The sequence below is a fragment of the Oryctolagus cuniculus genome, chromosome 9 (assembly GCF_964237555.1).
Source record: "Oryctolagus cuniculus chromosome 9, mOryCun1.1, whole genome shotgun sequence".
Classification (NCBI taxonomy): domain Eukaryota; kingdom Metazoa; phylum Chordata; class Mammalia; order Lagomorpha; family Leporidae; genus Oryctolagus; species Oryctolagus cuniculus.
The window spans coordinates 81105948-81132996 of record NC_091440.1 but is presented as its reverse complement, the minus strand read 5'-3'; the positions used below and the strand labels follow the sequence as shown (position 1 = coordinate 81132996).

General features: G+C 45.9%; 1 protein-coding gene and 1 long non-coding RNA gene across 25 annotated transcripts in view; one reads left to right on the top strand and one right to left on the bottom strand.

The window, feature by feature from the left end:
• The window catches only part of STARD13 (StAR related lipid transfer domain containing 13), a 583995-nt gene that overhangs the window by 3680 nt on the left and 553266 nt on the right, over nt 1-27049 (bottom strand). For 16 of the 23 annotated variants that reach the window (XM_017350153.3, XM_070049030.1, XM_051831808.2 and 13 more), the window contains 8 exons: nt 25727-25945; nt 24509-24668; nt 16269-16467; nt 7021-7231; nt 6291-6405; nt 5190-5411; nt 4047-4264; nt 279-455 (listed from right to left, as the gene is read on the bottom strand). In XM_017350153.3, coding sequence (XP_017205642.2) covers nt 279-455; nt 4047-4264; nt 5190-5411; nt 6291-6405; nt 7021-7231; nt 16269-16467; nt 24509-24668; nt 25727-25945 — 1521 coding nt within the window. The remainder of the gene's footprint in view (nt 1-278; nt 456-4046; nt 4265-5189; nt 5412-6290; nt 6406-7020; nt 7232-16268; nt 16468-24508; nt 24669-25726; nt 25946-27049) is intronic. The other 7 variants (XM_070049033.1, XM_070049034.1, XM_008273541.4 and 4 more) reach the window with 1 other exon arrangement.
• LOC138843827 (uncharacterized) lies at nt 11508-26224 on the top strand. Of its 2 annotated transcripts, none has more exons than XR_011378841.1 (4): nt 11508-12114; nt 18408-18553; nt 21292-21404; nt 24318-26224. It is a non-coding gene; the product is annotated as an uncharacterized lncRNA (long non-coding RNA). The 2 variants fall into 2 exon arrangements; XR_011378842.1 differs by lacking the exon at nt 11508-12114 and adding an exon at nt 17233-17654.

Genomic DNA, 27049 nt, shown 5'->3' with positions numbered 1-27049 from the left:
GGTCTACACGTAAACAAATTTCAGTTGTCAGTGCAAAATAAACTAGGAAAACAGAAAGCACAGACAAGCACAGGGCAGCAGGAGAAAGGGCAGAATGTAACAAAAGGAGGAGAGAGAGGCGATGCACACGTGATCATCTATGAAACTGTGTTCACGGCAGTGAGGAAAAAAGTAGAGTGAACTAGGGAACCACGCGACCAACGGGGCCCTGCAGAGCTGGGGCCAAGGGCCAAGGCCCCCTGAGACCCAGGCTGGCATCCTCGGGGGCTGACACTTACTTCAGGTCTACCCGGCAGATGTGGGTCAGTCTCGACTTGCCAGAGCCACAGGGTTCTATCAAGTACTGAGACTCCATCACCACCGCCCGCACGCCGCCCATGAGTTGCGCTTCTTCGTGCTCCACGGAGAGGGCCACCAGGGTACACATTCCTTTGGGCAAATCGGTCTTCCAGGTCCTGGAGCAAAACAACGCACACATCAGAGATATGGCTCAGGGAGAAAGAAGAACACCTGAGGCCAGAGCTAAGGTTTCCACTTAGATTTTCCTGCCAAGCCTGGCCTGGAATTCTGACGCTATTACTTGGATGAAGCTAAGGGTTTCCATAAGCTTGTGTAAAGTCTACACTGTGTGGCTCAGGGAAGCATCACGGCTCTCGCCCTCAGGGCCCAGAAATGTTCTTGTAGCTTCCAGAGCTGTGCATGTGGAACCCCAAACGGAGGCCCAGCTCTGCTTTTCTGTGGCTGTTCTGGCCTGTTATTGAAGAGGGGATTTTACAGTACAGGAAATAGGATTTGCACACCCAATTCATTCATTCGTTCATCTGCTGAGCACATCGGTGTGACAGGCCCTGCAAAGCCACCCAAGACACAGATATGCACAACCCAGTGGGAGAAACTGACAACTCTAAGGAGAACTCAGAATCCCACAGTCTGGGGTGATACGGCTATGCATGGAGGTCCCTGTGATCACAGGGAGGGACAGAGCAGGAATATGGGGTGGGGAGGCTTCCTGGAGGAGGGGATGCCCGGTTCAAGTCTCAATGGATAAATGAACTGCTGATGCCTAGCATAAGAAAAATGAAACATGTGGATCTGCTAAATGTCTTCAGATACCTCAGTGGCTCTCAAGAGAGGGACGAAATAAATATGGTCGATTTGACTCTGGAAGACAGAGGGAGGGAGGCAAGTTTCAGTTCAGGGCTGAGAAGAGCTGCCTGACAATGCACTCTATCCACAGGGACCGAGCTCCCTGACACTGGACCTATTCAAGCAGAGAAGGGCTACCAATTGGAAAAAGTTGTGGATGGAGTTAGGAGTCACAAGAGCTTTGGGGAAGCACCCCTAACTTCCCTTCCCAGCACAGGGATGTATCATAATCGATTGCATAGTTAGAACCCCCTGTATTCACTTCACATATCCTGTTTCCTGGTTTATCCACCTCAGCTACAACTTTAACTTGTCCCACTGTAGCAAGAAGAGAAACTGCTGAATACGCCCCAGGCTATGGTTTGAGTGTGTTGAAAGGTGGGGGCTTCTGCAGGTGACTGAGTCATGAGGGTTCTGGCCTCATGAGCAGATTGATGCATTTCATGGATTGATGGGTTGACAGACAAATGGGCTATCCGGGGGGTGGCTTTGTTGTAATAGTGGGCTCTCTGTGACCTTTTCCTGTCTTGCTGGGTGATGTCCCCTGTGGCATCTTGACTCAGCCAGGAGGCCCTCACCAGAAGCTGAGCAGATGCTGGTGCCACTGCTCTTGGACTTCCCAGTCTCCAGATCCATGGGGTATATAAACCTCTATTCTTTAGAAGTCTCCTGGCCACAGGTGTTTCATTACAGCAGAGAAAGGGGGTAAAACACTCAACAAGAAGTTGACAGTAATGAAGCCTGACACAGATGCTCTATGCACAGCCCCACAGCTGGAGCCGCTCCTGTTCTGCATGATGACATGACCAAACCATGAAGACTGACAGTTGCAAAGATCAACAGGGACCGAAAAAAAAAAAGATGGTGAGATCTTCAGTCGCTCTCCTTGGGAGCCGTGAGGAGTTAGAGCTGGGTGTCAAATGACAGATGCACAGCATGGTCCCCAGGGAATGACCCTTGTCGGGGTGAGATCAGATGGACAGACACTCTGTGGTCAGGACACATCTCCACGCTGTGACTGTCTCCCTGCATGGTCACTTTCCAAATTCTCATGTTGCAGACATGAAGAATTCCTGCTGGCCAAAGGCACGTCTGGGGAGTGGTTCACGATCCTAAATGTTGTATTCAACCTCTGAGCCTCACTGCCCCTTCGAGTCTTAGTTGCAGTATTCAGTAGAGTGAGACTTTGCCCAGCCCTTTATATTTAAAATTCCACCCTTAATATCTCCTTCCTTATCTATTCCCTCAAGGACAAGTAACTGTATCTTCCTTTCTTGTTATTTGTTGACTCTCTCTCCCCAGGAAAATATCAAACCCTGAGAGAGCAGGATCTTGGTTTACTGTGTTGAGTGGGGTACCCCAGAGCCTGCAACGGAGCCTGGCCCAGGAATGACGGACCTTGAGGATGCAACCAAGTGTGCATTGACAACATTTGGGAAAAAAAGCTGCATCTGTATGACTATCTATAGATTTTTTTCATTATTCCCTGTACAATATGGCAGAACGATGGTTTACATAGCATTAGGTATTCTATGTGATCTAGAGATGATTTAAAGTATACAGCAGCATGTGCATAGGCTATGTGAAACACCGCTCCATCTATAAGGGCCTTGAGCTTCAGAGAACTGGTATCGGTAGGGCATCTGGAAATCAGTCCCTGTGGATACTGAGAGGTGACTGTACTCGTGAAGAGTATGCTGCTGGTTGCTATATGGATGGAAGGAGGGAGAGAACAGGCTCACGGCCTGGCTGCTGTGGCTGGGGGGACAACTACTCAGTTTTTCTGCTTGGGAGAGTGAAGGTGTGAAGCTTCACCCAGCAAGATGACTAATGTCCCCGTAACTGTGGTAATGAGCCACTCTCATAACCGCCTGCGTTCTCTCAAGGTTGCTGAGACAAACACATCTATTTTGGGAAAATGGACCCTTAAAAGTCAAGGTCCCAAGGACTAATATCAAAGGCATAAAAAGTCCATGTGAAAAGCAACCTTTAGTTTGCCATCAAAACTGGTTTCATAAAGACACTGCTCTAAAATAATGCACTTGGGAATTGAACTAGTGATTCTTTGTACACAGCTGATCTGTGAGAAGAGACAAGGTTTGCTGAGGTTTCAATAAAAAAGGAAATACTGATCTAATTACATTTTCCAGTTTCTTTAATATCCTCAATCCTTGTTCTTTCTGATGTAATACTGCATTTCTTCTGTGCCAATTTCCTGTTGTTGGTTGGGTGTCCCATTCTAAACCCAGATAGCCGAGATCTGGAACTCAACCCATACATCAACCAGAAAAAATATTTCAAAGCAGGCCCAGGTCTCAGCAAGCCCGGTCAGGTCCTGAAATCTGACTGCACAACCAGCATCTCGGTGGAGTTGGGCCTTCAGGGCTCTGCCAAGGTTTCCTTGCATGGCATTTTACTCATGAACATTTGAAATGATACAGCTGGGTTTTGAGGTTATGCCTGCCTGCTCCGGCCTTCGAGTTACACGAACTGCAGGCTTGCCTTCCAGGGGGAGGCAGGCAAAATCAGGAGACAAGCTGGTCAGATTCTATTTGCATAACCTGGCAGCAAGTGCAACGGGACAAACAGCAGCCAGTGTCAGTGCGACGGGACAAACAGCAGCCAGTGTCAGGCCTGAAGGAAATGAGCGCTATTTACAGCCTAATAAACCGTGCGCTCCACAAGGAGAGGGGCCAGGCGGAGCTGTAAATTGGGTGAAAGAAGCAGGAAGCCGGGCATAAATATAGCAAAGTCAGGGTGCAGGGAGGGAAAGGAGAGCCGGCTTAGTGCTCCCCATGGAAGCTGGACCTAGGTGGTAGAGAACTCCAGAAAACGCTTCAATCCGTCACACCCAGCCTGCCGTGGAAACAGAACATCGCAGACCCCGGAGTCAGCCTTACCTGAGAACCACGAAGTCTCTGGAGGGATGGGGGGCCATGCTGTTCACCACGTACTGGTAGATCTCGGTTTGCCTGTCCAGAGTTTCCACCACCTTCCACTGCACAAAGTCCTCATCCCACAGGTGGCGCTCTCTCAGCACGCGGTGCAGCACCACCGACGGGGGCGCCTCCACCTCCACAGAGGCCTTCCACAGCCTCAGCGGGTTCCCGTCCCCCACCTGGGGAAAGACAGCACCAGATGCTCATCCCGGGGTCACCGGGGCCCGGCCAAATTCTACCCTACTTCATGGGGGTTGGGGGGAGGTCAGAAAGCAGCGCTTATTATGTGAACTGGAAAGAGTGGTGCTGCAGGCCTCAGCTTTCACGTTGAACATTTTAATTCTTAAGCTTAACGACAATAAAAATAAGAAGGAGCACCACGCACCGTGAGGACTGGGTGCCAGGCACTGTCCTAACCCTTTTGATTTTTAAGTAGCCCTCCTCTGATGGGGTACTCTGATAAGGTCCATTTCGTAAATGACAAGACTGCACAGAGAGGTGTGAGGCTTGTGGGCCACCTCGCAGTGAAAGGGAAGAAACAGGATTAGGATCCAGAAGCTGGGCTCCATGATCTGCATTCTGATTTTATGCAAGAGGGCTGCAGACGGGTCTTTGGGCCTTTGAGTGGTACGTGTGGATGGAGCAGCTATTTTTTGAAGCAAAAACAAATCTGGTTGTTACACATGGCTTTAGGGGGATTACCTTTTTTTTTAAATGCTTATTTATTTTTATTTATTTGACAGGTAGGGGGAGAGAGAGAGAGAGACAGAGAGAGCTCCTGTTTGCTGGTTCATTCCTCAAATGCCCTCAACAGCTGGGCCTGAGCTTGGGGCCACAGCCAGGAGCTGAGATTCCAATCTGGGTCTCCCATGTGTGAGGCAGGGACCTAATGACTTGAGCCATCATCCGCTGCATCCCAGGATTTGCATTATTAGCAGGAAGCTGGCATCTGTAGCTAGAGCCAGGAATTGAACCAAGTAGCTCCAACATGGGATGTGGGCATCCTAACTGCTAGATTAAATACTCAACTCACTTTTACAAAAAATATTTCATCGATTGATTGAGCCAGTTACTTGAGAAGCAGACAGGGGGTGTTGGGGTTACCTTTTTGAAGGCAAGGTCTGTGTTGTCAGCGCTGGAGCACGTGACCCATCCTTTGAACTTCTCCTTGGCTTCTTTCTGGAGGCCAAGGACAAGATTCTCCAAGTAGGTGTGGAAAGTCGCCCCACTCTCCTCCAGCTGGGCCCCCAGGTCTTCCAGGGTTGGCGCATGGATCTCAGCCTCCATATATGAATTACGAGACTGGGCCATCATCTCATGTGGGACCTGAACCAACAGATGCACGAAAGAGCAACACAGAACTAAAGAAAGGCTGAGACCAACAGTTAGAGAAAGCCACGTCACTTCAACAACAACCAAAGACTGAGCAGTGGGCCGAGGGCCACGGACGGGGCTGGAGCTGTTTTTCTAAGATCGGTGCCAAAGCCAAGAGGGGCCTTCCTAATGTCAGGAAATACAAATGCGTTTCTGAAGCTATATTTACTACTGAAAACACTGCAGCGACTTCCCATTCATTCTTTCCATTTCCATTTCCCCCTTATTTTCCTTTCGATGTATTTTTATTCAGTTTGGCAAAATGTGGGCTCCGGCAACTTTGCCCAACACGAATAGATTTGTAGCACACAGACTTGTTCGGGGAAGCATCAAATATGACTTTAAAAAACAGACTTTTAGCACACTTTTCCAATTGACAGATGCCAATTTTACTGCAGAAAGTATGCCAAAGTCACATCCGCTTACTCTTTATCATATCTGTGTCGGTATTCACAAGCTATAATCGATTCTTAGTAAGAAGGACTGCTCAATCTCTCTCTCTCTCTCTCCCTCTCTCTCTCTCTCTCTCTCACACACACACACACACACACGTTGAGCCCAATTAACTCCAAGGTAAAGATCAGACCTAACATAACTGGCTGACTGGCCTTGAATCTGAAGCAACATCATGGTAACCCCAAGTTATTAAAGCTTTGATTGTACACTGCTAGCTTCTCACATTTCTTGGAGGCCAAGACCACAGCTCTAGAGCACACTATTGTCATTGTAAAGCCTGGGACAAACAGATACAGCCATAAATGGAGCCGCCATTCTACGCGTCTTATCTAGTTCCAAGAGCTATAAGGAAGGCGGTTAGAGCCTTTTGCTCACCTCAAAAAGTCTGTCACATTCCATGATCATGTGGGCGAGACCCTGCGCGGCAGCCAGATTCTCATTGAGGTCCTTTTGATCTGGCTTCCCAGTGGCGTATTTCTTCTGTATGACTCTGTAATTGAACGTGAGCGTGCTGAGCAGATCCCACACCAGAGAGCTTTGCACAACTCCAAGCTCATTCCTTTTGTTTTCTGTTCAGACCAGATGCTACCCAGATCCCATTTCCAAACCAAAACAGTGGCCACACATCTCAGAGAGGCCGAGGCCAGCTCACAGCCTGACAGTTTGCAGTGGAAAAGGCTTAGAAAAAAATACAAGAGCAGGAAGAACTGTGGGAGGACAAATGCATCTACTTTTTCCAAACTTTGAAACCGCTTGACTGAAGCTTCTGCGCTTTGGTCTTAAATATAGCCTTCTTTCAAAGACTGTGAAATACTACTCTGTGTACTTTCCTCCGTCCCACTCGTACAAACCAAACCAAACCAAACAAAAAAGAATTTCCCAGGCTTTCTGGATCGCCACCGACCTCCTCCAACACCGCTCCCATAATTCTACGAACCTGAGCCCCAGGAATGAGGTTACCTTGGAATAGGTGCCGACTGTACAATACGTGATGACGAACCCTCACGTTAAAGTCCAGCACAAGAGACGTTCGCAAGTTTATTATTTTTTAACACATGCTGGGGAGAAGCCGGTTTGGGATTATTGCTGTTGCTGAGGAACCCACCTGGGAGAGCTTTCCTTCTTCAACAGATTGAGATGAAACAGGGAAGGGGCCAGACACACAGCCAGATTCATGGGTGTCATCTGATTCTCTTCCACCAGGTTGACCACGTCGTTCAGGAAGCACAGGAGCGTCTGCAGGACCTCCCTGTTTTCATCGGCCAGGAGCAGAATGGCAGCCTGCACCGCCTGCAGCCGCTGCTCTTTGGGGACATCTGAGGAAAAGCGGGTGGCAGGTCATGGGAGGAACAGCTGCAGAAAGCCTGCGAGGCAGCTGGGAGAGAGTGCGTGAGCTCCCCTTCCTGGTGTGCAGACACACTCAGAGACACGGACATCGTCATCATCGTTATCGAGATAACAACAGAAGCTAAGTCAGTATCTCCAGAACCAATCAAAACCCGCGGTGCACAGTTCCCGTATGTAAAATGGTGCTATCTTTGGATATATATCTTTGCATAGATCCTCCTATCTACTTGAAGTCTTCTCTGGATGACTGATCATACCTAACACGAAGTAAACACTATGCAAATGGCCATTATACAGAATTGTGTAGGGAACAATGACAGTTTATACCTCCTCACATGTACAATTTTTTAAAAATTTTGATCTGTGATTGGTTGAATACGCAGCTGTGGAATCTACCAACACAGAACTCAGGAATACAGAAAAACACCTCGGATTGCTTAGGCCTCACAGCTGGCAAGAGGCAGAGTCCAACTCAAGCCCTAGCAACTTGAATTCAGAGCCCGTAGTGTCAATGTCCTGGTGATACTGAGAAAGCAATGTCATCATCTTGTTTTTTTTCATACTGTGAGCCGTCAACCTGCGCCTCTGTTTTCAGATTTTTTTTCTGTTCTATTGAAATTTGTGATAGATTGAGGCTGCACCAACCTGGTTTCCCTCTTGCCCACCCTCTCCACTAGACAGCTTGGTTGGGAAATACCTCTCAGGATACTCGGAGTTTTGTGGGACATGATTTGAAAATCCCTGGAGAGCAGGGCAGCAGTGTGGCCTTTGCCCAGTGCCCCTGGAAGCAGGGAGGCCAGCCTGGCACAATTAACCATGACTGCTGCGATGCTAGCTTGGCACACTCAGTGATGACCGAAAGGGTCAGGCTGGCTGCCATCTGGACTCCCTTCTAGAGAGTGAGCCTGGTACATCTTCCTCTTTCCTACAAGGCCCCTGGGGCTTAGATAAGAGGATGCACCCAATTGCTTGCCACTCATTCCATCATCCTGGGGGCTACGGAAACTGAGGCTATGCTTGGGGAAGAGGACCCATGCTCCCTGTTCCCTCTGATGGCGGGCCTTGGCGTGCTGGTGAGGGCACTGGCAATGCTGGCTTGCAATGGAATTGCCCTAACACTATGAAGTGAACTCAACGGAAAAGTCACAGCAAATGGGTGTTAGGTGCTGCATTTTGCTGCCCCCTGGCTGTGTTTCTTACTGATCACTTAGATTTGATTCACTGCCCTTGGTCTTTGAAAGTCACTGTCAAGGGCTCTCTTCAGTTAACACACTGTAGATCAGAGGTCTCTGCAATAGGGTGTCTCTACTGCCAAGGGATGGGGGAGGGGGAATGTGCTCATGACAGTCCTTTAAGGTGATGGAAGAAAACAGAACTTCCGATTGTGTTTATGTTTGGTCTCATCCATTGAAAATACTGCTTGGTATGCTTTTTATACTACTCATGGTATATCATAACATATCACAGTATATTTACCTTATTAACAAAGAAATGTACACATCCAAATATTTACTGCTGATAAATGTACATACCCAAATATTTACATCTGATATTTACCACACCAAATATTTACTACTGATTGCAAAAGATGTGGAGCATGGGGCCATTGCTGTGGCACAGTAGGTTAAGCTGCTGCTTGAGACACTGGCATCCTGTATGCTCCACTTCTGATTCAGCTTCCTACTAATACACCTCAGAAGGCAGTGGAAAATGACAAAAGTAATTGGGCCCCTGCCACCCATGTGGGAGAACTGTATGGAGTTCTGGGCTCCTGACTTTGGCCTGACCCTGCCCTGGCAGTTGTGGTTATTTGGGAGTGAATCAGCAGAGGAAAGATCTCTCTACCTCCATCTTCCGACACTCTGTCTTTCAAATAAATTAGTCTTTAAAAAAATGTGGGCCGGCTGCGCGGCTCACTAGGCTAATCCTCTGCCTTGCGGCGCCGGCACACCGGGTTCTAGTCCCGGTCAGGGCGCCGGATTCTGTCATGGTTGCCCCTCTTCCAGGCCAGCTCTCTGCTATGGCCAGGGAGTGCAGTGGAGGATGGCCCAAGTGCTTGGGCCCTGCACCCCATGGGAGACCAGGAGAAGTACCTGGCTCCTGCCATCGGATCAGCGCGGTGCGCCGGCCGCAGCGGCCATTGGAGGGTGAACCAACGGCAAAGGAAGACCTTTCTTTCTGTCTCTGTCTCTCACTGTCCACTCTGCCTGTCAAAAAATAAAAAAAATAATAAAAATAAAAAAAATGTGGAGGGCTTGGCACTGTGGCAGAGGGGGTTAAGCCATCATCTGTGACACTGGCTTCCCATATGGGCACCGGTTTAAGTCTTGGCTACTCTACTTCTGATCCAGCTTCCTGCTAATGTGCCTGAGAAAACAGTGGAAGATGACCCTGGATGCTTGGGTCCCTGCTATTCATATGGGAGACTTGGCTGGGGCTCCAGGATTCTGGCTTTGGCCTGGTCTAGCCCCAGCCTTTGTGGTAATCTGGGGAGTGAACAATCAGGGGGAAGATTTCTCTCTGTCTGTGTCCCATTCTCTCTGTAACTCTGTATTTCCAATAAAAAAAATCAAATATATTTACAAATATGGAGCTTGCTGCTCTAGAAGGTCTTTAGTGTGACCTCTTGCCCAGGTACTAAATAGCCAAAGGTTTTGGGGTCCAGTGCTGGGTTCTTCTGCCCCTTTCCAGCATCATATAGAAGGATCTTTCTTTTTTTTTTTTTTAAGATTTTATTTATTTATTTGAGAGGTGGGGTTATAGTAGACAGAGAGAGGACAGAGAGCGTCTTTTATCCACTGGTTCACTCCCTAAATGGCTGCAACGGCCGGAGCTGGGCCTATCCAAAACTAGGAGCCAGGAGCTTCTTCGGGGTCTCCCATGGGGGTACAGGGGCCCAAGCACTTAGACCATCCTCTATTGCTTTCCTAGGCCATAGCAGGGAGCTGTATTGGAAGAGGAGCTGCTGGGACATGGACTGGCACCCATATGTGATGCCAGTGTGGCAGGCGAAGGGTTAGCCCACTACGCCACAGGGCTGGTCCCCCTTTTAGGAGGATCTTACCTCCTAGGACTGGCCACACTCCTGGCCAGCAAGAAAATCTGTACACTGTAAACCCATCTCATCTCTATCACGTCAGCTGTTTAGTGGCAAAGATATACCTGGGGGGCCGGCACTGTGGTGTAGCAGGTAAGGCCGCTGCCTGCAGTGCCAGCAACCCATATGGGCACTGGTTCAAGTCCTGGCTGCTCCACTTCTGATCCAGCTCTCTGCTATGGCCTGGGAAAGCAGAAGATGGTCCAAGTCCTTGGGACCCTGCACCCATGTGGGAGACTTGGAGGAAGCTCCTGGCTCCTGGCTTTGGATAGGCGCAGCTCCGGCCATTGTGGCCAATTGGGTAGTGAACCAGTGGATGGGAGACCTCTCTCTCTGCCTCTCCTTCTCTCTCTGTGTAACTCTAACTTTCACATAAATAAATAAATCTTTAAAAAAAAGATATACCTGGAGTTAACAGTGAATAGCCATTTTTTTTGCTCAGATTACATAAAACCATTCCTTTTTCTAGCTGAATTAGAAACAAATATTATTAATGATTTCAAATTTGTGAGCAGTATTATAATTTCAGCTTGCAGCACCGAACTACTCCTAAATATTCTGCTACAAGTAAGATGTCAAGTGTGAATACAATGGTACATCGAAAAGTTCATGGGAAATGTGTATTATGAAATAATTAAGTCTGGATTTCCACATTTTTACACCAAAATAAGCTTATCTTTTAATTCAATTTCCAAGCATTTTTTGAAGTACCCTCATGCACTGTTCAATTTTAGATTGCTAAGCTGCTCTTCCATGCCAACACTTTTTTCCCATACTATCATTTTGGAAGCATCAGCTGCCATCTTCTCTTCTACTCATCTGTTCCTTTATCCCTCAGAAAACAGCTTCTGCCTCGTATTTTCCTCTAAAATGCTTGAGAATGTCAACCATTCACCCCCACCTTTTTTTTTTTTTTTTTTTTTTTTACAGGCAGAGTGGACAGTGAGAGACAGAGACAGAGAGAAAGGTCTTCCTTTGCCGTTGGTTCACCCTCCAATGGCCGGCGCACCACACTGATCCGATGGCAGGAGCCAGGTACTTCTCCTGGTCTCCCATGGGGTGCAGGGCCCAAGCACTAGGGCCATCCTCCACTGTACTCCCTGGCCATAGCAGAGAGCTGGCCTGGAAGAGGGGCAACCGGGACAGAATCCGGTGCCCCGACCGGGACTAGAACCCAGTGTCCTGGCACCACTAGGCGGAGGATTAGCCTAGTGAGCCGCGGCGCCGGCCTTCACCCCCACCTTAAGCATGCAGCTCTGAGCCTCTCCTCTTACTTTAAACAAGACACTCGTGAGGTTCCTGCTCTTTCTGTGGCTCTCAGGAAACTATTCTAGATCTACATGCCCAAGTGATGATAATTAGGACCCTGTGGACAGCTACTGGTCCCTCAAACTCAACATCCTGTCAATTCTGAATCCTTCTTCCCTCCCTGCCCTCAAAGCAGCGCCCCTCTCCCCTCTCCCTTTCTATATTCTGTCAATATTCAAGCCTTAAAACCTTAGGCTTGTCTTTGATCCCTCCATCTTTCTCCTTCCTGTAGATCAGTAGGACTCTCACATAATTTTCCTACCCAACCAACATTCCACCCTAATTAGTCATCTGATGTAAGCCCAAGACGCAGCAGCTGAAGTCAGAACTGCTTCGGAGCCCTGGAGGAGGAAACGTTCCCTTTTCCCAGCAGTGGTTTGGAAACTCTGACTCTCGACTCCATCCTTGGAACGTCTTATTTCTACTGACTGCTGGAAGTCACTGCAGGTAAACTCCAGACCTTCATTATTTGCAAGCTCCTTACTCTTGTATACTATTTCCAGATTCACGGGTCAAACAACAGGTCTGATGGACTGCCACCATTGTGGCAGGCATGAGTTTGTTTACCTTCTAGTTCCCATTCTCCCCTCCTTCCACACTAAGAAAATAACAGCATCTGTTTAGGTGTGCACTGCAAAGTACTCAGGGAATGGGATCCCCCTCAGACCCAACGGTGAATCATGTTGGTCTAAACCAAAAATAGTAATCCCATTCTTGTTTGCAGTGTCTCTTTTGGGGAAAAGATATAAACCATTTTTGGCAGATGAGACCAAGATAATTGTGAGGGAAAGCTTCAGCGAGATGTATCTTGCTGATAAAAAGAGACATATGCCCAAGGAGAAGCCCTTTCTCTCTCTTCCTGTCTTTCAAGGTGATTTTGTGGGGATGTGATAATTATAAGTGGTGGCAATCATACTGTGGCCTCAAGGAGCAATCCAAGGGAGAAAGTTGACTTTAGCTCTGGCTTCCCTGAACTGGAGAATTACTCAACTCTGCAATTATTTGACTCCAGATTTTTTGCCCCTTGAGATAATAAGATGTCTTTACTGTTTAAACAATTCATTGATGGATTTTTGGTTCTGTCTTTACATCTGAGAGCAGCATGACCGGCAAGGTCCTCAAACACACCCGAAGAGTCTCCAGTTCCTTAATGAATCAGGACGGATCCCCTTGCATACAATTCAATGCCCTTCTTTGAATGGCCTCAGACTCATTTTTCCAAGTCATTTGGTGTCACACTACCTTTACCACACGTGGAATCCAGAAAAATACCCTGTGCTCTCCTGACACATGCTCGGGCCACTTGTTTCACCCAGAATCTGCTCCTCACGCGTCAACCTCCAGCTGGCACTATGTCTATCATGTTCTCTCTCCTCATCCTAAACTCCTTGAATTTGTCTTTGTAATCCTGCAGTGGAACTCTTCCAACTTGTGGTGTACTTACAGTCATGCACTGCATAATGAGGTTTCAGTCAGTGTGAATCACAGATACAATGGTGATCCTGTAATATTACAATGGAGCTAAAAAATTCCTATCGCCTAGTGAGGCTGTAGCCATGATGACATCATAGTGTGACACACGCTCACATGTTTGTAGTGATGCTGGTGTCAACACATCTACTGTGCTGCCAGCGAATGAACAAAGGCTGGCATCGTGGCACAGTGGATTAAGCAGCCACCCGAGACACCAGATCCCATATCAGAGTGAGGGTTCAAGTCCTGGTTGTTTCACTTCTGATCCAGCTCTTTGTTAATATGCCTTGAAGGCAACAGAAGTACACAGGGCCCAAGTACTTGGATCCCTGTCACCCACGTGGGAGATCTGGGTGGAGTTCCTGGCTCCTGGCTCCTGGCCTGCACCAGCCCTGTGGCTATTTGGGGAGTAAATCAGTGGGTAGAAGGTATCTCTCTGTGTCTCTCCCTCTGTCTCTGTGTCACTCTGCCTTTCAAATAAATAAAACAAAATCTTGAAAAAAATCTATAAAAATAAAAATATAACAAGACAACATGTACAATACATAATATGGAATCATAATAATAAATGGCTATGTTACTGGGTTAGGTATTTATGTGTTTTTACCATTAGGGTGTGTCCCTACTCATTAAAAAACCCTTGACTGTAAAACAGAGTGCCCTGTTACACCAGTAGCGTGTTACAGCAGCTCTTGACTGCATCCAGAGGCCATGTTGAGTGATTGACCTACACCTTGTAGGTTTGTGTTAAGTCCACTCACTGAGTGCTAACAATGTATTTCTCAAGAGGTACCCTTGCTGTTCAGAGATGCATGACTCTCCATGTTCATGTCCCATCTCCTTACACTGTAAGAGCCTTAACAGCAGTGAGTCTCACCCATCCATGCTCCGCAGCTCAGCACGGTGCCCTGTACATAAGCCACACTCAGCAAATGTTTATTCAGCTAAAATAAAGCCAAGCTTTGATCTGGCTTCCTGCTTGTGAGTCTCAGAAAGGGCAAAGGCATTTATCTGTTGGGGAGTAATCTAGCCTTAGCCTTAGACCAGTGTCAACCTTAATTCAAGAACCGATTAAATGTAAAGACTTGAATATGGTAATTCCAAACCATAAGAGAGGCATAATTGAAAAATGCAATCCCCTCTCTCACACCAACAACGTCACGAACTCCCTGTATTTGGGCTCTGGCAATGTGTATCATTATTTCAACTTAACCTGATCACTTTGACAAAATAATATTTATTTAATGGGCCACCACTTTATTCTGTTTTTACAAGTGGTACTGATTAGAATCCTTTTGGAATTTGCAACATTCTGTAATCCTTAAACACATTTAGTACAGAATGCTGCATAGCAGGGATCTTCAGATTGGATTGATTTCATGTCAAGGCCCATTTGCTTTGCTGTAATTTAAAGTCCACAGGCTAACTGCCTTTTTCTGAAGAATTGAGGTTGGGTCATCAAAAATAATTATTAATCTTTATCACATCTAAAAAAGTCACATGCTCACTTCCAATATACCCAATTGCAGCTACCTTTAAGATTGGATTTTTAAACAAAAATTGTAATTTCAGTGACTATTTTAATTGTAGCTTTGTAGAGAAATACTGATGTAATACCACTTAAAAATTCTAAGTGAAAATATAAATTAACTGAGTTAACCTTAATTCTCGATTTGATTTGCTTATTTTTCACCAGTTGGATCAAATGGACATTTGACATAGTAGTTATGTATCTGCTTGGGACACCAGCATCCCACATCAGAGTCCCTAGGTTTGAGTCCTGGCTCCACTTCCACCCAGCTCCTTGCTAATGCAACAGTCAGGGCTATGCCAGGCCAAAGCCAGGAGCCAGGAGCTTTTTCTGGGTTTCCCACATGGGTGCAGGGCCCAAGCACTTGGGCCATCTTCTACTGCTTTCCCAGGCACATTAGCAGGGAGCTGGATTGGAAGTAAAGCAGCTGGGACTTGAACCAATGCCCATATGGGATGATAGGCACAGCTCTGGCTGTTGTGGCTAATTGGGGAGTGAACCAGTGGATGGAAGACCTCTCTCTGACTCTCCTCTAACTCTTTCAACTAAATAAATCTTTTAAAAAAAAAAAAAGTTCAAGAAAAATGTATATTATGAAAAAGCTATGGAAGGCTTTCTGTTTTTTTGCACCCACATAAATTCATCTTTTAATTCCACTTTTCCATGAACTTCTTGAGATTCCCTCATACAATCTGTCAGAAGGATTTTCTTAAACACATCCCTCTAACAGAGTACATCATTTCAAATATTAAAAGAACAGGGAAGGAGGGAGGGTAGGTGGGAAGTATCATTATGCTCTTGAACCTATATATAAAAAATACTGAAATTTAAGTGGAGGCTTAACCATCTACACCACAGGGCTGGCCCTTCTCTCTAGTCTTTATAATATTCGGCTTCATTTTTCTGTATCCTAAATAAATGCACACTTTTAAAAATTCCAGGAATTTTAAAAAATATCTGCATACAAAATAAATTCTATTATATGCCCTTTATATTTAAAAATTTTGAAAGCATGCTGAGTTATTTTTAGATCTCACACAGATGCTACTGAAATATTTTGATATCAAAAGGGGCATTTTCAGTGGCAAATATATTGACCAGAAGATTCTCATATCAAACTGTGACTAGAGGTTATATTTGAAGAGTAGGATTATAACTTTCATAGACTTCTTCATGAATTCAGGCATTACTTGGTGAGGGGCCTTTTTTTTTAAAGGTTTTATCTATTAATTTGAGAGCGACAGTGCAGACAGAGGAAGAAACAGATAGAGTAAGTCTTCCATCTGCTGTTTCACTCCCCAAATGGCCACAACAGCCAGAGCTAGGCTGACTTGAAGCCAGGAGCCAGGAGCTTCTTCCAGGCCTCCCACACAGGTGCAGGGGCCCAAGCACTTGGGTCATCTTCTACTGCTTTCCCAGGCCATAAACAAGAGCTGGATCAGAAGAGGAACAGCGGGGACTCGAACGGGCGCCCAAATGGGATGCCATTGCTGCAGGCAGAGGCTTAGCCTACTACACCACAGCACCGGCCAGGGGGACTTCTGTTGTTAACAAGTGCATTCCCCGGAGAACACCGATGTGCATTATTTCCACTTACACTGATAGATGTGGAGGAAGGTCTCGCTGAGCTTGTTGGTGAAAAGTGGCTCTGGGAGGTCCCGGAAGAACTGCTTCACCATATCTGCCACGTCGTAGGCGGACTGGTCTTCGTAGCTGACGTTCTCAGGGAAGTGCTCGTTCATTTGACGTAGGGCGTGGATTCGAGACTTCACTCCTGACTTGCGAAAAAGACCCACCTGAAAAAGCCACAGGGCACATTAGCCAGGTCGCCTCTCCCCAGTACCCTGGATGTGATGGGAAGGCCTGGGGTCAGGGCTACCTGGACTGGAACTGCCTTCCAACTAGTACATTCTGGGTTACTAGCGTAGTTACTTTAGGTCATAACTGAACATTGTTGTCTCCCAGAACGTGAAGACAAGGAGAATGCTCCAGTTCACAGGGCTGCTGTGGGGACTAAATGAAGACACGCATGTGGATGAGCTTTGTGGCCTGTAGAGTCTTACCACGTTGTCATCATGTCATCATGGTATGCCTACAAGAAGTAGGAACTAAATACCCACTACACTACATATCAGGAATATTCAAGAGTTCCTAGTAGCAGTTAGCGAGCAGAGCAGACAAAACTCCCTGCGCTGTGGTGCTCACTCTTCCACGGGGTCAATGGAAGCTTCCGTGGAAATAATGTGGACGGTGGATGGGAGGATCCTAGAAAGGCGACTGTTGCCAGTGTCCCTCTGAGGAAGAGCTCTGTGGAGAACACGTTCAGGAAATAAAATAACATCACAGGCATGCATTTTGATTTTAAGGGTCTTCTTTGCTTTCCCTTCTTTGGCTTCCTTGGCAACTCCAATGGATGCTCTTCATATCATGCCTGGCGCTTCTACTCTACTTGCCTAGTTTATCGGGTGTCTAAGCTTTGGCTGTTGTGAAAATGACTCTTGGGTAACTTTTTTTTCAGATTTGAAGACATTGTCATAGAATGACTTTTTTTAAGATTTTTTTTTTTTTTTTGACAGGCAGAGTGGACAGTGAGAGAGAGAGACAGAGAGAAAGATCTTCCTTTGCCGTTGGTTCACCCTCCAATGGCCGCTGCGGCCGGTGCAGCGCACTGATCTGAAGGCAGGAGCCAGGTGCTTCTGGTCTCCCATGGGGTACAGGGCCCAAGCACTTGGGCCATCCTCCACTGCACTCCCGGGCCACAGCAGAGAGCTGGCCTGGAAGAGGGGCAACCGGGACAGAATCCGGCACCCTGACTGGGACTAGAACCTGGTGTGCCAGCGCCGCAAGGCGGAGGATTAGCCTAGTGAGCCACAGCGCCGGCCTAGAATGACTTTCTTTAATCCAAGGGGCTTAGAGACCTCCCCCGTTTGACATGGAGCAATTACAAGTCAAGGAGATAACGGCTCGACAAGGAATGAATGAGGTAAGCAGAATATTCATGGCAAGAAGGAAGCTGCTGGAATAGTGGGAGCAGGCTAAGCTGTAGGGCCCTGCCTCTGTCCAAAAAGAACTGAGCATTCCTGGGAGCCCCGGCTTAGAGTGAAATACCGTGTTTGCTCTTTTGAAACACCTGTAGGGTGTTGAGTTGCTCATCGCTGGATCCATCACCCTCCATCTCCCCATGCCTCATTCTACAGTGGCTCACGAGTTAGGCCACTTCTGCAGAGCAGAGCAAGGTGAGAACATGAAGTGAGCGGCTGGACAGGCAAGCAGTGGCACTCCATGCCTGAAGGGAGGCGTGGATGGAGGCCACCTCACCAGCTGCTCTGTGTGCCAGGCAGGCCTTGACCTAAGGCCAGGGTCTGACACAGGCTCTCTTAACTGCTGCTACTTCAAAATTGAAAGCAGCTCTAATTCTTTTAAACTGCAAGAATAGCAAGGGAAGAATTCCAAGCCATTAGAGAAGACTTGGGTTTTTGTATACGTCAGCCGAATGGCTCACACGAAAAATTCCCTGCTGCTACTTTTTGTGGCCGAAAGAGAAATCTTAGTAAAATGTCTGCATTCCATGGCTTAACACCCTAACCCGGCAGATGAGGGTATGCAGGCATATTGCCTCTTCAAACGTTAATTACTGTCTTTGGTATTCTTCAAGTTTGGAATGTCTAGAAACGACAAGACTTTCTTAGCCGACTCTTCGTGAAGATTCTAACATTTATCTCCCTTCATCTTGCAGCTCCTCTGAATTTCTTCAAAGTGCACGAGAAGAACGCAAGCACCGTGAGAGAAACATGCAAGCTGTCAGAGGGGTGATTACTGCGGGAAGATGCATCTCCAGTTGATTTCTATGCCTGACTTCTTCAATTCTGGAAGGAGGCCCAGGTTTGTGTACACCATAGGCCTGCACGGGGAGTTCTCAGAAGCTAAATGCCCCGCAGGTGAATTCTTAAGTGTGACTCACAAACATTTATCCTCATGTGAGTCAGTATTATTCCACTTGAGAAGAATTCCTTTTTTTTTTTTCTTAAGCCAGCAGAGAAATATTGATTGGAATCTATAAAAAGAAGAAAGCAGACGAGTGCTTGTGTTTGAATTGTCGAGCACATTCCTCTTCTGTCTGCTGTGTCCCCAGGCTCTGTCTCCGTGTCACATACATCCCAGCCATGTTTTCTTGGTATTATTCAGTTACCAAGTTTCTGCCTCCTTTTGGCAAATATTGTGATTTTAATGATTTGAGACATCTCTGGAGTTCTCCAGCGGCAGTCTCCGAGCTGCTTTTTCTAACTTGGAGCTTACAGGATGTCCACAGGGTTGGCGGGGTTCCGCCTCAACCTCTGACAATAACCTTCCCGCCCCACCCTTGACTTCCAGAAGACCTGGGAAATTTTGCTGGGTTCTGGGGATTTTTGTTGGAAGCACTGAAGGAAATTTCTTTCCCAAAACCAAATAAAGGGAAGGTTGTCGTTTCCAGATGGAGCAGCTGAGGCCGGAAGAAAGAAGCCATAGAAAGAAGCCCGTCTTTCTTGGGGAGTTGATGAAGGAACGACCCTGGAAATCACTGGTTTTTGTTATTGTTGTGTTGGATCATGAATTTCCTATTCTTGGAGCCACTTACTGTGGTGGGCAGACCCTGGCCATAGTAAACAGAAGGTCCTTCTAAGGGTGTAGAGGCCCTGAAACCAGAGGGTGGCTTCCAACTGCGCAGTGGCATGAGTGACTGCCCCAGATAATTTCTTCTTCAAAAAATTTTCAAAGAAGGGATGAATTTTGCATTTTGAACTAAAGTTCTTTTCCAAGTGAAAAATGGAGAACAGGGGCCAGGGTTGTGGATTAGTGGGTAAAGCTGTTGTCTGTGAATGTTTTTTGATTGCTTCCTTGTCTGTCATCAGTTGTTGGGTAACCTGGGCAGTCACACAGTTAGTGCTCACTGTTTCGAAAAATCGCAGTAATTTATGAACAAGGAATCCCACATTGTAAAAATAAATTTTTTTTGCATTTTATATTGGGCCTTACAGCCTATGTAACAGATCTCATCCTCAAAAGGGACAACGGAGGGTGCTGAACGAAATTCATTTTATAAGCATTTTTCTTCCGCATGATCTCTCTCTCTCTCCTTCTAACGATAAAAGCAAGACTGAAGAGGGATCTTCTGATCTGGTTTACTCCCCTGTCTCTTTTGTGTTCTACCTAAAAATCCAGCTAGGAGAAAGTGAGAACTTGAGATGGACTTCGAATTGCCGCTCCCAGAGCGCCCCTCATTTTATCTGAGGTAGGCTGTGGGCTTGATGATGAGCAGACAGTGGGGCGGAGCACGCTCGTACTGAGCATGAAGTGTCTTCCCAGCATAATTAGGCTTTTAAAACTTACTGCTCCATTAGAAGGAGCGGTCGGGCATGAGTGCTGCATTAGAATTCAAATTTCATCTAAATAATATCAAATCTCCTCCGTGGCATCCTGTTTATGCTAATCCTTTCAGGACTTAATGATGTTTATCAGGATTTCCATTTCCTCTTCTTTAGAGATGTGCACAGCTAATGAAGAAAGGTTGGCTTTATTCAGAAAGATTTGTCAGCTGCCTGTGCGGCGGGCTCTGCTTTGCAGCAGACAGGTTTCGCGCCCCACTGCAGTGGCTTCATTATTCATCAGAAGCCTGGTGTACCCCATCCTTCTTTGCACAGTTGATTTAGGGCAGAAATAAAAGCTCAGATGACAAAGCAAGGCTCCTCACACACACTGCTATGTCTGAATACAAATGGGTCATAATTGAAGGCTAAACTTCCTCATTTTGTCTCCAGCCATCTGCGAGGGGGGAAATGGATGCACTGCGCTTCACCATACATAAACTGCTCTGCACCAGGGAGCCCAGGAAGTGACTCTGGGCCCTGGGTTCCACTGTGTGCGACGGGTCTGAGATGAGGGCTCAGCAGGGGTAGAAGGTGTACGGCTCACTGCAGGATGCCTCCTCGGGAGAAGAGGTTGCTAGGATTCTCAGGCTGAGATCTCAAGGCACTGTGCAGACTCAAATCCCAAGGACTTGTTGGTAAAGAAGGAATTTCTGTCTTCTGTTTTTCTCCTTCCTTTTCACTCTTTATTCCCCCCCTTTCCTGATCCAAGAGCTTCGATTCACTCCCAAATCTCTAGGACAGTCCTCCTGAGCCCAGTGTTCTCAGATTCTTCTTTCTGTGTTTCTAGTTTTCCCGTTTCCTTCCTTTTCCCTGTGGACCAGAAGCGTGGCACCTGCCTGTGCTCCCACTGTGTGCCAGGGAAGGAGAGTGACACACACCGGGAAACCCTGCTGGAATGGGAGGTCTGAAAGGCAGAAAGTGGCTACGGTGAAAGTCCCTGCGACATCCTACATCCTGCACATTCTCACATGTCACTGAAACAAAGTGTCACCTCATTCACTTTGGTTACATTTAGAATCAGCATTTATGTCCTTGAAAGGAGTCTTTTTTCTTTAAAGCTGTGCCCATACAATGCATGTGCCTTTACAGCATGACATTCTTCTGGATTAAAAAAAGAGAGACTTGGGGTGGACACTGGGAATATTTCCATGAGCAACAGTTGAGAAGGTTTTGATGCCCACTTTCTATTCACATATACGGCTTTTGCTTCAAAAGGGAGACTGGATCCAAGGATTGCAGAAAAACGGTGCTACACATCATTCCGAATCTGTGGAGGGCAGGAACATTTTCCATCCTACACTAACGGCTTGGCAGTGAGTAGAACAGAGGTATGGGCAATTTATTTATTTATACCCAATCTTGTTCAAGAAAGAATCTACAATATCTTACAGTGATCTACAAAATACAATTAAGTTAAAGATAATTTCTAAGCAAATTATAGCAAAAGGAAAATAAATATAGAAAAGGCTAGCTGATACTAGAAGTGAGGCTGATGTGGAAAACAAAGACCAAAAAATTACATAGGAAAGTACTTCACAGAGTTCATGGAAATGAAATAAAAAATGTTCATTTTGATGCAAAAATACTTAAAATTCATGTATAATTTTTAAAAAACACTTATTTCTCATGAAATTTTTTAAGAGGTAGGAAAGAGGAAACTCTAACCATTTACATGCCTGATTTCCTATCTTTTTTTAAAAAGATTTATTTATTTGAAAGTTAGAGTTATAGAAAGAGAGAGAGAGAGAGAGACCTTTCATTCATTGTTTACACTTCCCAGATGGTGGCAATGGCCGGGGCTGAGCTGGGCTGAAGCCAGGAAGCCAGGGGCTTCTTCCAGGTCTCCCGCATAGGTAGCAGGGGCACAGGTGCCTGAGCCATCCTCTGCTGCTTTTCCCAGGCCATTAGCACGGAGCTGGATTGGAAGTGGAGCAGCTGGGACATGAACGAGTGTCCATATAGGATGCTGGCATTGTGAGAGGCAGCTCCACCAGCTATTCCACAACACCAGCCTCTCTCATAAACTTTTTGATGATACCTTGTATGCCTGGATTTCAATTGTTTTGCATCAAAATAACCTTATCTTTTAATTCCATGTCCATGAACTTTTCAAAGTGCCTTGTAAGTTTATAATGGCAGAACACACATTTGGCTCCAAGCTTTCTAGTAGTCCGTGCAAGAGGAAAACACACCCAGCTGAATGAGTCTACTGTCCATAATATATAAAACAGACCAACTGTCCAAAAGAAACAAGGCTTTCAGGTGCTGCAGCCAGAGAAAAAAAATGCTTCTTCCCATTCTCACGGAAAAGACACTATGTAACATAGTGACCAACATCATCAACAAGATCCTGACAGTGCACTCATTAGTGGGCTGTGTAGGGTCACTCTTAAAGTACCCGGCAGTGCTAGAGAGGGCATTACCTCAAACTCCACTGGGGAAGAGCAGTTTTAATGAGTGGCAGAGTGGAGTGGAGTGGTTAAAAATGTGTGCCCAGGGATTCTACAGATTTGGGAGTGAGCATTGGCTCCATGACTGAGACCTGGGGGATGACACTGCCAGGGTGGGTGTAGCATTCAATGAGGCAATGAATGCAGAACACTTAGTACGATTGCCTGAAACACGCTGGGCAGCCAAGAAATGTTATTGTTATTAAACTAATGGCCCAGATGACTGCATTTCCTTCAGGCACCCCTGAACAAACACTGTTTTCTCTTAATGGCACTTTTGCTGATAAGCATTAGCTGGCCATTTTTCTGGAGTAAAATATTCTCTGTGCTTGGTAAAGGGCAGAATCTAAAACTCTAAGAGCCAAGAGGGTGGATGAATGAGATATATCTCTTTCTGAAAATTGAGAAGTCTGGAAAAATGTGTGTGAATCAAGGCTACCCTCCACAAAACAATGTTAGTTGTGTACCAACAAACCAACCAAAGTATAATTGATGTCAGAAAGTCCTACGTCAGGGGACTTGGTTGTTATAATTGTAGCACTGGATGAGAGATTAGAGTGGTTATTTCCTCATATTCACATATGTCTACCTCTCTGAATGTTTTTCTCATTTAAACACTCAAAATATGAACCTTGATTAATGTGAGTTTATGGTCAACTCTCCAAAAAAAAAAAAAATAAGAATTTATGCTTAAGTCTCAAATCCCTTGGTTTGTTCTATTGGTGTGTCATTCACAAGCCCATTAATGTTGGAGCATCAGAAGAAAGATGAGCACCTGGTTTTAAAGCAGTGTAGTTGCCTTGTTTCTGAGGAACAGGAGACTAGATACTCTCAAGGCCATTTCTCAACAGTCATCTATCTTCACAGCAGTAACAGCCACCACGTCTCTATGGCACTTAAATATGGAAACATGTTTATCTTACACTCTCTATGTTAGAAGTAGGACGGGACCAAGGATGTTGTGCATTCAGGGCAACCAAGGATGATGTTAAATGAAGAAGTTAATTCTGATTTTGTTCCACAGACAGTTGGTATCTGAGTTATCAAGAGACCATCTTGACTCTTGGGCGGGGTCCAGTGTTGGGGTCTCCAACGGCATCAATGGCCAGAATCTCTGAATTCACATAGCTTAGCTTATTCCTATCTGCTGAGCCAAGTCCAATGGGAAGTAGTACAAATGCTCTGAGGTTGGTATAGATTCTCCATGTGGTGTTAAAGAACATGACTGAAAGGCCTACCATAAAACAGTCACCTGAAAATACCTCCATTACTCAAGAATGCAGTTTATCAAACAAGAACACAGCTTTTACTTTGGACACAGTATCTAAGAGATGAATGGGTGTGGATCTGGAGCAGCAATGGCTTTGCTTGGTAAATTCTAGGACGGGCCATACTCTGGGCTTAGCACAGCCTACGAGTACGATGGGCCCCAGAAAATGATCTCAGCTTGAGCTTCTCAATAGCTCTTAAGAGGACAGGACACTTTCTTTACTTGATACTGTTTTCATATTTTACGTACACATTTTGAAAAGACATAAATAAATCTGGCTTTCGTTTTCCTGGTCATTTTGTTGTTTAATAAAAAGAAGAATGAATAAGGGGAGACCTAAAAACCAAGTTTTCTTAAAAAATGATATAACAGGGATAAAAGATTGCTTTAAAATCAGTGGCAGCATTGGGACAATAATATAAAGGGAATGCAATGCATAGCTTCACTTCTCGGTTTTCAGGTATGCAAATTAGATGGTACAGCTACAAATTATAAACACTAACTTCCTGTGGTTTCTCCAGGGTGTCAGCCAAAGACCAAACAACCTCAGAAAGTCTGAGAAGGATGCAGCCTGGTCAGATTAAATCTTAACATCTGAAGATCACCATGCCTTTTACTTTTGGTGAGGCCCGTGTTGCCTGATACTGGGCCGCACCGACCTGGTCTGATCAACTCCGCGAGCCCAAGCCCTGTTTGGGATCTGCAGGCCTACCTGATCGAGGCAGTTGCTGCGCAGGTATCTCAGTGCTTGCTGAATGCTCTGGGGCAGAGGCTGTCCTGTTCTCTGGACGTGGACTATGAGGGGAACACCAAAGACAGCCTTGTCTTTGTAATCCGGAACCTTCATCCTCTTCATGAACTTTGGAACAGACCTAGAATTCACATAAAGCAGGTCATGCAAGCCCCCAGGGTGCACTGTGGGGAGAGGCTGTGGGAGCAAGTTAGAGGAAGCCAAGCTATGGTTGGGCCGTCCAGCAGGCCCAGGAGGGATTCCGCATTCACTGTAAGCTAATCAGGGAGCGAGGCAGTCCCTCTGTGTGGCCCTTGCCCGCGGGTTATTTCTGTTAAACAGCAGGATTCGGGTTGGCAGATTGTGTTTGTAGTTCTGTTTTCAAGGCAAGCGGACAACTTCCTAATTGAACAGTGACTGACCTCTCTCTCAAGTGATGAACACTTCAAAATCCCAACCAAACAAAACGGAATACAAGTCAAAATTACAAGAGAAGGAGAGAAAGAGGGAAAGCAAGAGGAATCACTTTTCTCAGCTAAATCCTTAGTTTCTTAGAGTCACTTGTACTTTGAAAGGGAATTCTAATACACAACATATATTGATTTAATCACGCGAGTTAGAACCTTCTAAAATAGTCTTATACAAGCACATCGATTGTTCTATACACATGATATATAACATCAAAACATTATTGAAACATTTTATATTTTTCAAACCTACCAAACCATCTACAATAGATCCACATTCAAGTTCCAACAGAATGCTTTTGTCAGTCTTTAGTAACCAAGGCTGACTATGTATCCTTGTTTTTATCTGCCAATGAAAATACCAGCAGAAATGTATGTGAGGAATTAAATGTCCTTTGAAGGAATCAGTGTTCTAAGGGCTGAACTCTGCCTCAGGCTAAAAGGTATAAGTGACAGATGTTTCTTTGCAAACTTTCGAGTTATTTTATGGCAAGTGTATTTGTAATTCCTCTGTTCACAATTCATCACCCTTTACTTGTCTTTTTTTTTTCTTTCTCGGAGCCTGACTGCCTTCCCTGAAAACCAACTGAGAGCTACAAATAAAGCAAGGCTTCCTGTGGGCTGCATCACATCCGGGCTGCAGCAGCCCAGGGGGCAGCGCTAGTCAGCGCAGACAGTGAATGGACTCTTCAGAAATCAGAAAGGAAATAGGGAAGCGTTTGCCATCACATACTTAGCTCTAGGATAAACGATCCCCTCTCCGGAACGTGCTACGCACCATGTCCAGCCGTGTTTGTTGGACATGGAGTGCTTCTCCATGATGGCTGTGAGGCGAAGCAGTGAGAAGCGCTGGAGCAGGTTCAGCTGGCCGGCCGTCTGGTTGCTTATGTGGGGCGACGCCGGTGAGGGCTGGGGCTGGTGTGAGAGCTGGAAGCTGTTCCATCGCAGTCGCCTTGACCGGAAAGACCATCAGAGAAGCCAGTCACCAAGGGGACTTGTTATTGGAAAACCCAAGATACCACCCGTGTATAAGTAGTTAATCAAAATCGCTTCTGAGCCAAGAAAATCACAGAGCAAAAGGAACTGGAGACACAAGTGTGCAGAATAAACATAGGAAGTGAATTTTTTTTTCCAAGTTGGACAAATCTGGAAGAAGTCTTATTTTCTGCTTGTTTCGTTAGGAGGTTTAAAGAAGTGGGATAATAAATTTTGCTTATTTGTTTATTTTCAAGTTCATTCCCAAAGGGTTGAGAGTCACTGACACCCTATGTGTGTGAGTGTGTGTGTGTGTGTGTGTGTGTGAGAGAGAGAGAGAGAGAGACAGAGAGAGAGACACACACAGAGAGAGAAAGTACGAGAAAGATAAAGAGATAGAATTGGAGAGCTCTCCAAGGTTTGGGGCTGCAGAATTTTTCCACAGTGCCTTCCATGCCTCCCAGCTCCAAGCCTTGCTCTGTGTTGAGATGGAACGTGAAGGGGGCAGGTGCAGCTGAGAGGCCAGAAGGTGCTGACCCATCAGGGAGCCCCCGCACACAGCCCTGCCTCACCCAGACCCCAGCAGCACACATGGGGGTGTTGCTTCCACCAGCCATGCCCTCCCACAGACATTTTTCTAGGGTGCTTCTGAAAGGGTCTTTGTCAATCAGCTTCTATGTCTTTTATAATTGACATTTTGAAGCAAAAATTAACTTCAAAAGGACACATCTTAGATCTCAGGAATTTCTCATGAGATGAAAAGAAGTGTAAAAGTGGAGACAAGACAATGGAATTAATACCACTGCAAGGCCATACCCCAACTGTGCACCTGAACTGGGCTCCCAGCACCCATGGTTCTCCACATACAGTGCCTCACATGTAAGAAGCTCAGACTTTTTTTTTTTTTTTTTAAATAAAACTAAGGTCTAAATAAAGACTAAGGAGAGAAATGAATGTGAGTTTGCAGGGGTTCAATCAACATGATACTGATACAAAATACAAATTTCTGTTAAATAATTCCTGACCACATAAACCATCGACAGCAGCATAAGCCTTTTTCAGTGTCTGTTTGAACACTAAG